The following is a 9,975-nucleotide window of genomic DNA, read 5'->3' as shown; positions in this document are numbered from 1 at the left end:
AATTCACATGCTTGCTTTCCACCCATTATAGGGGATTTGTTCGAATTGGAAACCTCTCAAGTCAATAAAATAATCATTCTGACAGCTGGCTAAAATCAAATGCAGAATCAATGTATCAATCGTTGTTTTGTAACGTTTAGTCATGTGTTTACTCTGGATGCTGCAATTTGTCTGGAGACAACAAACACACACAGGCACACAACATCCATGTCTCTGCAGACGCACACACACACACACACACACACACACACACACACACACACACACACACACACACACACACACACACACACACACACACACACGTTCACATCTGTATATTATCAAGATTCGGATTACAACAACTGACAGACAATTATCTTTACTTTTAAGAAGCATTATCCTAAAGTTATGCTCATGGATACACACTGTGTCGCTGTGTGTGTTTGTGTGTGTGTGTGTGTGTGTGTGTGTGTGTGTGTGTGTGTGTGTGTGTGTGTGTGTGTGTGTGTGTGTGTGTGTGTGTGTGTGTGTGTGTGTGTGTGTGTGTGTGTGTGTGTGTGTGTGTGTGCGTGTCTAAATGCACTTATATAGTAAGCTAATCAAAAGGGTCATCTATGATAAAGATTGAAAGGGAATCACATCTGCTTTGCTTTGCATCACATCTGCAAAGCAAATGATTCTCGTAAATACTGCATAATGGTTAAAGTGGGACTAATCAACCTATGAACCTAAAAACTAGAGTTTGTATACGGATTAATGGAATTCAGCTCTCCTTAGTTACACTGTTCATATCAACATAAGAGATTGTAATCATTACAGAAAAAAATACAATCCAGGAAATGTCTGATAGACCTTGCTCTGTTTCCCGAGCGCTAGTAGGCTACTATTATATACTATTTTCTAGAGTACTGCTGCCATCTAGTGGCTCCCTTAATAAATATCCACACGGCCTTCTTTATTAGTCTAGAGGGGAATTGTTGGCGCTCTCCTCAAGACGATGGACTGTGTCAAAATAGGAATAATTGGGCAGGCAGACATATTTATAAGCTTCCGACCAACTGTATTTTGGACCCTTGAATAAAACAATTCCCTCAAAAATGAATGTGTTCTGAATAATTCGAGGAAGCCTAAACCTGGTTGAAGCTTGATCAATTCAACAGGATGAAAATAATGTCTCGGCAAAATGTACAGCAAGAAGCCTAGCAGCATCCTACTTTATAGGTTGTTGGACTTTTATTTTGAAGCAGTTCTTCATGGAGCTCATGAATTACAAAATTCATCATCTTAACAGGTCTACTAATAGGCTAAGTGGCCTGGTAACTCTCATGATTAATAATAAGGAAAATATAACACTTATTTAAATAAGCTATTCACATCTGATATGATATATAGGCCTTAGCTCGGCCTACAGGCTACTATGAAAATGGTATGCTTGTAGAATAAAAAATAAATCTTGCTCAGTTAACTAAATGATTTCAACCATAGTTACTGCATGACCTTGATTCAGAATGTTTCGATTAAGTTCCGACAATCCCCCTTTTAATCTGCGTGCGTCTGATCATTTCTTCACACGTTTGCAACGGCGTATGACGACGTCGCGTTGTGCGTCGTCAGCGGCGCTGTGCGTCAGATGAACGCCGTCGCTGATTGGTTCAGCGGGGTGGACATCCGGTCGTTTTCGGTGCCTTGTCGCCTCAACAACCAACACGGAACTTAAGCGTACGAAACTGCGAAACGGCGAAATTAAACGCGAACGGAGGAGCAATGGACGATTTCGACGAGCGACTCTCGGCGGAGGTGCGCAAACACCGACGTCTGTACGACAACGCTTGTCCGTCGCGCAAGAACAGCAAGACCACGATCGCTACGTGGAAGGCGATCGGCAACGCGGTGCACGAAGACCCGACCTTGTGCATGAGACGATGGAAGGCGCTGCGGGATAAATTCGTGCGGCTGAAGAAGAGGATAAAAAACAAAAAGGTTTCTCCCGGGTATGAGGGAGCCAAGGTGGAAGTCAACGTGATCCATGAAAAGTTGTCTTGGCTCAACGAGCATGTGACGCACCGCAACATCACTGAAAAACGAGAGGTAAGTCGTTGCACTTGCACGGTTGGGTTCTGTGCGTCCGAATTGTCCCGCGTCACCCTTTGATTCCGGCTTTAGGACCCAGCTCGACTAAGTTTTGTAATAGTTTGGCCACTAACGACCCACAGACAGACACTGAGTACTGTTTTGGATGAAGGATGACTGGAGTCTTCGTAGCCTACGTCACAATATCACATTTTATTTGAAGCGCTTTCCGTGACACACTTTGCATAGGCTCAATTAAAATCATACAAACACATATATTAATACATATGGCGCTGGACATTGACAAATGTACATTCACCATGGATATGTTGGCTATATATTCTCCCATTGTTTACGGTTGTGGTTGAAACGTTTGCACTCTATCCTCTCCAAATGTACAGAAGGTAAAGCTGGAAGGGAACCATCTCCACGGTTCTGCTGCCATCACAGACATGGAGCAGTCATCCGAGGCGATGCAAAGTGATGCTGAGGAGGGGGATGAATTGGATGTCAGGAGGCCGCCCGCCCATGAGTTCAAAGCACAGATGGACAGTAAGAGGAAAGTAATTGACAATACCGACATCGCGGACGGTGTGAAACGTCTGGACGTCCTCGAAAACCCCACGGAGCGGCCCAACCAGGACGCATGTGACCGTTACACACAGACGGTGGCCGACTTTATGCGTGGACTGTCCCGTAGGCGCTGTGTCGTTTTCAAGAAACGACTCAATGACCTGATGTATGAGATGGACTTGGAAGAGCTGGATGACTTTGCTCAAAGTTAAAAGGCGTACTTGGGAGATATCTATCGATGTTTATTCGGTCTAAAAGGTTTTATTTGTTTTGCTTTTCATCCTAATGGTTGTCCCGACACATCTGTAAATCAGCTTTTTGTATTAGTATCTTGATCAGAGCTTTAATAAAAAAAACTTTGTACTCAGGCTTGCATGTACAAGTTGCACAAAATGTACTTAGATTTGTATGATTAAACCAGTCGTTAAAGTGAAATTATTTAAGGGTACAAGCATTTAATTAAGGAATTTGAAAAACACAAGGCTCGTTTGTTTTAGACCCTTGCAAGTCTAGGAATGCCAAAACACCTTTGACTCTACCATCAACCATCCCTTAATGCATACATCTTACAAGATACCTTCCACTTGTTAGACTGAAGTCTAAAATGTTATCCATTCCAGACTAAAAGTATGCAGGGTTCTAATGGGACTGGCAGTTTACACTAGTTGATGGTCATTATTTAGAAACACTAAAGACTTAGAATTACCAGCTGTGCTTTTACATGACCAAGGTTCAGGTGCACAATACAGTACACAATTTAGCTAATGAAAACGTAATGTCAGTATGAATTAAAGCCAAGCAACAAACTTCCATTCCATGCTCCCTTGAACGGTCCAAAAACGAGTAGACGTTTGCATCAAGTTTGCAAAGAAATTGGCCAGTTTAGCTTGATATACCGGACAGCTCTATAGAACACCGTAGCATTCCAGTTAATAAACTGGAATCAATATAAAGCATTGGTATGCTTGTCAAGGATTTACATTGTTGTGGGTGTCTTTGTATTATAAAGTGACCCAGAGCTCTAGAATAAATCGAGTGATGTGCACACAAATGCAATAGCAAAAGCGGAGGTCATAACAAATACCAAAAGACGGATGTTAGGACGAAAAATTTTATTTCCACAACTGAATCATCTCCTCTCGGCTCGTCCTCCTGATTCTGTGAAAATGGCGAGGAATATCCACCACCGACACATCTAATCCAACTGTTCAGGGAAAGAAAACACTAGTCAACACCCCAATAACCATATACATACATCAACTTACATGGACATACGTCTATAAACCCTTATGGATTAAAGTACAGGGCATATAACTAGTTTAATACCAGGATGTGTAACAAAAGATCACCGACGGCCCATTACAAGGCAGGAGAATTGACCAACACTCTTACCTTCACGAAGCCGATGTCGTGTGCGTATTGCCTGAAGCACTGACGGCACATGTTTAGTCCGTATTTTCGGATAAGTCCATGTCTGTTAGAGCACACCCGGCTGCAAAGGAAAAAAATATATACATTATTATCACGGAAGACTGACAATAAACACCATAAAAGTCAACATTGTCCCATGCTAATGCGTCCCACATCCGGCTAACAAAATCGCATCCATACCGGGTTTACCAACTTGGGTGGTGGGGAAAAGTGCAGTTGTAAACTCCGAAATAAACAAAAGTTTCATATTTCACGTTATTCTTTTAAGAATAAAGAGGTCAACAAAATCTAAATCTAGCAAGGGAATTTAAGATGCTGGCTAGCCACGGGCTTGGCGCATCTCCACCATGGCGGCGCCATGTTAGCCGCGTCCATTATGTAGCTCCATGTGGCGCACACTGGGATTAGCTTTTTATGGGCAAACAACACGGTCAAACTATACGAATCGACTCGTACGGCACCGTGAACCACTAAACAACTGTAAATTAAACAAAACTAACCAGGATCGCGATCCTTGGCCGAATTTTCTAGGATGACTCCAATAGAGCTGCTGATGGCCCATCTTGTCTCTCTCGCTCGAGTGTCGGAAAGGAAGGAAAAGGGCGCGCCTGCGCACATTAAAGCATCCGGAGCCTCTCTCTTCCGCTGACGCTCGACGCAAGCACCGCCCCTAGTGGAGGACCGAGCTATGCACTTTAGTGCCGCTCCGCCTACTCTAGAGGGCACCCTTGCCTATGCGCAGGCAGGGGTCCATGGATAGCAGTATACCAGTCAGTATATGCAGCATATCTATCTCTTGTGCGTTTGATGTTACACTTCGATGTCACTCATTTGTTCTTACTTTTTCTTCTCTTTTTGTAGTAGTAAACGACACATTAATTGACGTTTACTCATGTTTGGGTAACTAAAACTAATTTAATTCAATAAATTATATGAATAAATGTTTTTCTATTTATTGATTGAAGCGTCTTATGTTACTGTTTTGTACAATATATGCCCTGTTACAACAACAACAAACAAACTCAGTATTGGGTACATACAATCCAAAGCCATGCTTTCAATTAAATCATTCAATTATAGTAGGCTATGCCCTTTCTTTACCCATGCATCGGCCCTAGTATAACTTATATGATTTCATATACGTATACATAGTATAAGCTGTATTTGTTTTCCTGTACATCTGTATAGGCTACTGCCATTCATTCACCATATCTTCAAACCTTTCGTTCAAATACAAAAGGCAGCTTTTTTACTGACTAATATTTATCACTATTACTACTAAACAAATGTATGATATAAAGTATTACATGTACTGTCTCATTATGATAATATTAGGTATTTCATGTTCTGTCTTATTATGATAATGTTAAGTATTACATGTACTGTCTTATTATGATAATGTTAAATATTACATGTCTTATTATGATGCACTGGGTCGTCGTGGTGAAGAGATGCATTGTGGGCCGGAAGCAGGCAGTCGTTCCATGTTTGTTATGCGCTCAGCCTACAGTCTGCCCAGACATCCGAGACGGGTGAGAGGGAAGAAGGAAAATGCTAATCTCACGTTAACCTGATTCTTGCTTCACGATCTGCAATCACACGTCAGGTTTAGGTAAATACCAATGGTTATCATTATTGCATGAGCCCTCGACGGGGGGGCACTTGTCCGGGGGGCTACTCGGTGGTAGCTCGGTGTCCTATAGCGTAGTAGTGTGTGAACAACGCTCTCGTTGTGCTGGATTGTCATCTGGTTTTACGCTTTCTGCCAAATACGTGTCCTGTTTTGAAGTAAACAAGGGTGTTTACTGTTGACATCTAAACGAGACACACGGACTGATACCGCAGTTCTGCTCTCGATGGCTCACGTAGGAAAGAGGTATTGTATAACGCGTCTGTTTCACACTTAAGTTGCCTCGATTATTGGTCTCAAATTTATACATGGGCAAGAACAGGCTTTTATACATGTTGTATCTGATAGCAAGGCTTGTTTTGAGCTGCTTGGGTAAGCTTGGACATCGATTCACCGAAAAGCGTATTTGAAAGCCCATCTGTAATAGTGAGCGACGTGTATGGACGTTAAGTAAGTACCATCACTTCTAATAACACACAGGATGTTTGTCATTCAAAAGTCGGTAGCCGACAGGTTTGCATATATAAATAGACTTGGAGGATGTGGGCGATGACGACTTGTGTTTGATATTTGGCTGTAGTGAGGAGCCTTTGTCATGCAGGTTAGGAAATTCTACCACGGATACCCGGCCTCTGTAACCAATATTTTTTAGTTCTTGAGGCCACTACCTGGCTATTCGTTGCTCCACTGTGGCATAGCTAAATGCATTTTCCTTTGTTTCCATTTCAGTGGGTCCATGCACTCAGCTAACCTGCCGCCACCGAGAAACCAACATGCCTTATGGAATATTCAGCTGGAACCACCGCCGTTCCAGATAAGTCCATGTTTACATTCCCACCGTTCTCCTTGCCACCACTAAGCACCTAAGGAGCTGCTCTATACCATCGCTCCTGGTCCCTTTCCAAAGTGCACCATTTGTCCGTCGACACGCACTGCGACTCACTTTGTCCTTAAAGCAAAGTCCCTCGCCCTGACTCTACGCTGGCACGTGTCCCACCGCCTACCATGAGATTCAGGATCTACAAGAGGAAGGTGGTGATTCTGACTGTGGTGGTGGTCGTCTGTGGCCTTGCTTTCTGGAGCAGTGGGAGGCAGAAGAAGACCCACGACAGCAGCAGCAGCAGCAGCAACGATGACGACGACGGTGGTCCAGCGATCCCCAAGGAAGTAGAGGCTGTACGGAAGAGTAGCAGCAGCAGCAGCAGCAGCAGCAGCAGTAGCAGTAGTAATAGCGTTAGCATTAGCAACAGCAACAACAACAACCCCCAGGCACAGGCTACCCCCACCGTGAGCCGCCCGCCCGCGCTAGCTCCCGTCGTCGTTCAAGCCAATGAGAGCCATGTGGAGAAAGACAAGGACAAAGGGAAAGCCTCGAGGCCGGACACGGACAACACCACCATGGTGTACCGGGGCATCGTCTTCCAGCTCAACTTTGACCAGACGATAAGGAACGAGGAGAAGTTTAAGGCGGCCCGCAAAAAGGGCAACGTGGTCGTGGTGGTTCAGGTCCACAACCGGCCGGACTACCTTAAGCTCCTGATTGAGAGTTTGCGGAAGGCGGAGGGGGTGGAGGGCATACTGCTGATATTCAGCCACGACGTCTGGTCCCCGGAGATCAACCAGGTGGTGGCCTCGGTGGACTTCTGCCAGGTCCTGCAGATCTTCTTCCCCTTCAGCATCCAGCTGTATCCGCAGGAGTTCCCGGGCAAGGACCCCCGGGACTGCCCGAGAGACATTTCGAAGAAGGACGCCTTGACGCTGGGCTGCATCAACGCCGAGTACCCCGACTCGTTCGGCCACTACCGCGAGGCCAAGTTCTCCCAGACCAAGCATCACTGGTGGTGGAAGCTGCACTTTGTGTGGGACCGGGTGCGCTCCCTCAAGGACCACACCGGCATGGTCCTGCTCATCGAGGAGGACCACTACCTGGCGCCGGACTTCCTGCATCTCCTGAGGCTGATGAGCGCGCTGAAGGAGGAGCAGTACTCGGAATGCGACGTCCTCTCGCTGGGCAGTTACAGCCACATCGGCTTCTCCAGCAAGGCGAACAAGGTGGAGGTGAAGGCGTGGAAGTCGACTGAGCACAACATGGGCATGGCGCTGAACCGCGACGCCTACCAGAAGCTGGTGCGCTGCACAGACGACTTCTGCACCTACGACGACTACAACTGGGACTGGTCCCTGCAGCACCTGACGGTGTCGTGCCTGGCCACCTACTGGAAGGTGATGGTGGCCGAGGCGCCGCGCGTCTTCCACGCCGGCGACTGCGGCATGCACCACAAGAAGGCCGCCTGCATGCCCGCCAACCAGAAGACCAAGATAGAGAACATTCTGCAGAGTAGCTCCAACCAGCTGTTCCCCAAGAACCTGCTGATCACTAAGAGACTGCCCGCCAACGGGGCCGGCGGTGTGGCCCCGCACGTCAAGAACGGGGGCTGGGGTGACATTAGGGACCATGAACTCTGCAAGAGTTACCTTCGATTACAGTGACCTTATTACGATTATTGTTATTATTGTTATTATATATTGCTATCTCTCTTTTGCATCCTCTTTAAAGAAAAGAAAGCCTTTTAAAAATAAATCTTTATGGACTATTCTTCATATTGCCTGTTTTACTGGACTGTTGGAAATAAAAGAAAAAGAATGTTGCATTGGGGTGTCGTTATCAATAATGTATGGTGTCACGAGGCGCTTTGCGGAACGTTTTACTTTATCACGTAATTAGCAGGCAAGATGATCGAGTAACATCATAAAAGGCTTTATTGTTCATCTTCCATCTTCCTTTTCTTTACAGATTTTACAAACTAGAACAATGCATAATTACTGTTTATCATAAAGTGCAAAAAAGTAATCACTTGGGCATCATTGAATCTGTGGACTTAGCAAGCCCCCATTGCATGCATAATTAATTAGATAAGTATTTATATCGCATCAATTTGCAGAGATCAAAGCAGACTCCCGGAGACGCCTTGTTCCACTTAAACAACCCACCTACTTGGGCTAGCGTCAACAGGTTTCACTCAAGGTCGCGCCGTGCAACCAAACAAATGATGTTTCAAGCAGGAACCCTCCACAAACATGCGATCGACAACCAAGTAGTGACGCCGTTCAAAACCCAGCAGAGTTCACTTTGTGGCAATCCTCCAAGCAACTCAAGTCAAACAAACCTCCCCCGAAAGGATATTTTAATTTGCCTAAGCGATATTTTGTATTTATTTATTTGACTGGAAGGGGACCAAGGCTCAGTTGCTCAGAGAGCTAGAGAGATCCGTCTGGATATGACGCCTCTAGGTGATCTTCAGAGACGGTGGTTTTGCACGGAGGCCTCCTTGGCGGTGTCTGCGGCTGAAGCCCTGCTACTTAAGCTCCCAGACCAAGTGCTGTTGCTTCCAGGGGGTGCATTTACATTTAAAGTGCCATGAGTTCTGGCTCAGTATCGACACTTTAGGACCGAGCGGCCCTGTGGCTTCTCTGAGGCGGCATTGATTTCCCACTCCCCCCCCCCCCCTTCCAGCAATGCTCCATAAAGACAATCCTGCACACTGTTCAGAATCTGCAATAAATGCAACTTCGTGGCAGATTAGGGCTCCACATATAAGTATTGCATTACATTCGCTATCCTCTATAGGAAGATTCACCACCACACAGTATAAGAGTTAGGCCTTAGTATTGCCCTTCCCTGGGTGAAACAAAGACGTTAACGTCAATTGTGCTCCAAAAAATAAACCGACGTCAGTTACCGGTTGTTGCGACACATTCCCCTTTAAAGACCCATTTTTTAGTCTGCAGTCATCCTCCTCATGGTTTCCAATACAGTGAAGCTCAGCGAGGAAGCAGGCCAGGGCCATGACTCTGTTCGTGATGAACAACACCGCATCCCCCCACAATGAGTGAGTCCAATAATTGGGACGCATCCTCAAGGGGAAAAGGAGCGCAGAACAAAATGGATGTTAAAAGTAGAACACTCTTCCACCCATCACCGCGCTCGCTCACTGAGAATAGCTAACGGCCGCCGACGCGTACGAAAGGACCTTTTAGCGCAGCGGTTCAACCGGAAGATAGCGCTCCGCTCCCGGGCCTTGGAAGATGCAGACATATATGAGCACAATGGATATAATATAGGACAGCCGTACCAATGCACAATCACAAAGGGGTCGGTCCAGGCAAGCAAGCCATGTCATCATGTGTTAGTCTTATGAAAGAAAGTTAACATGAGATGCTGGAGATGGAAAATCTTTCAATGGATTGTGAGTGCATTCCCAGAAGTCAATCATTGTATTGAAATGAGT

At 45.5% G+C, this 9,975-nt stretch overlaps 3 protein-coding genes across 5 annotated transcripts; 2 read left to right on the top strand and 1 right to left on the bottom strand.

Moving 5' to 3' along the window:
* Window positions 1–1,638: 1,638 nt before the first annotated feature.
* Window positions 1,639–3,022, top strand: LOC115534612 (uncharacterized). Its single transcript, XM_030345714.1, has 2 exons — window positions 1,639–2,070; window positions 2,454–3,022. Exons 1-2 carry the CDS (start codon window positions 1,747–1,749, stop codon window positions 2,835–2,837), a joined length of 708 nt encoding a protein of 235 aa, XP_030201574.1. The 5' UTR covers window positions 1,639–1,746; the 3' UTR covers window positions 2,838–3,022.
* Window positions 3,023–3,720: 698 nt separating this feature from the next.
* rps29 (ribosomal protein S29) lies at window positions 3,721–4,698 on the bottom strand. 2 transcript variants are annotated; one of them, XM_030345716.1, is made up of 3 exons: window positions 4,557–4,698; window positions 4,018–4,117; window positions 3,723–3,829 (listed from the first exon to the last, which is right to left on the bottom strand). In XM_030345716.1, exons 1-3 carry the CDS (start codon window positions 4,616–4,618, stop codon window positions 3,821–3,823), a joined length of 171 nt encoding a protein of 56 aa, XP_030201576.1. In that variant the 5' UTR covers window positions 4,619–4,698; the 3' UTR covers window positions 3,723–3,820. The 2 variants fall into 2 exon arrangements, with proteins under 2 accessions (XP_030201575.1, XP_030201576.1); XM_030345715.1 differs by having other exon boundaries at window positions 3,721–4,117.
* Window positions 4,699–5,520: 822 nt separating this feature from the next.
* Window positions 5,521–8,337, top strand: mgat2 (alpha-1,6-mannosyl-glycoprotein 2-beta-N-acetylglucosaminyltransferase). 2 transcript variants are annotated; one of them, XM_030345732.1, is made up of 2 exons: window positions 5,521–5,668; window positions 6,416–8,337. In XM_030345732.1, exon 2 carries the CDS (start codon window positions 6,692–6,694, stop codon window positions 8,174–8,176), a length of 1,485 nt encoding a protein of 494 aa, XP_030201592.1. In that variant the 5' UTR covers window positions 5,521–5,668; window positions 6,416–6,691; the 3' UTR covers window positions 8,177–8,337. The 2 variants fall into 2 exon arrangements, with proteins under 2 accessions (XP_030201592.1, XP_030201593.1); XM_030345733.1 differs by having other exon boundaries at window positions 5,521–5,932.
* The last annotated feature ends 1,638 nt before the right edge of the window (window positions 8,338–9,975 follow it).

The sequence above is a fragment of the Gadus morhua genome, chromosome 21 (genome assembly GCF_902167405.1).
Source record: "Gadus morhua chromosome 21, gadMor3.0, whole genome shotgun sequence".
NCBI classification, from domain to species: Eukaryota; Metazoa; Chordata; class Actinopteri; order Gadiformes; family Gadidae; genus Gadus; species Gadus morhua.
The sequence above is the reverse complement of the archived record's forward strand: the minus strand, read 5'-3'. Positions and strand labels throughout refer to the sequence as shown.

What these genes read in the sequence shown, in the direction of transcription:
- rps29 (XM_030345715.1), bottom strand. Translation starts at nt 4,618, where the DNA reads ATGGGCCATCAGCAGCTCTATTGGAGTCATCCTAGAAAATTCGGCCAA. An exon ending in GGCCAAGGATCGCGATCCTG is followed by an intron (nt 4,118 to 4,556) that starts GTTAGTTTTGTT and finishes TTTCCTTTGCAG; the next exon opens with CCGGGTGTGCTCTAACAGAC.
- LOC115534612 (XM_030345714.1), top strand. Translation starts at nt 1,747, where the DNA reads ATGGACGATTTCGACGAGCGACTCTCGGCGGAGGTGCGCAAACACCGA. An exon ending in ACATCACTGAAAAACGAGAG is followed by an intron (nt 2,071 to 2,453) that starts GTAAGTCGTTGC and finishes CCAAATGTACAG; the next exon opens with AAGGTAAAGCTGGAAGGGAA.
- mgat2 (XM_030345732.1), top strand. Translation starts at nt 6,692, where the DNA reads ATGAGATTCAGGATCTACAAGAGGAAGGTGGTGATTCTGACTGTGGTG.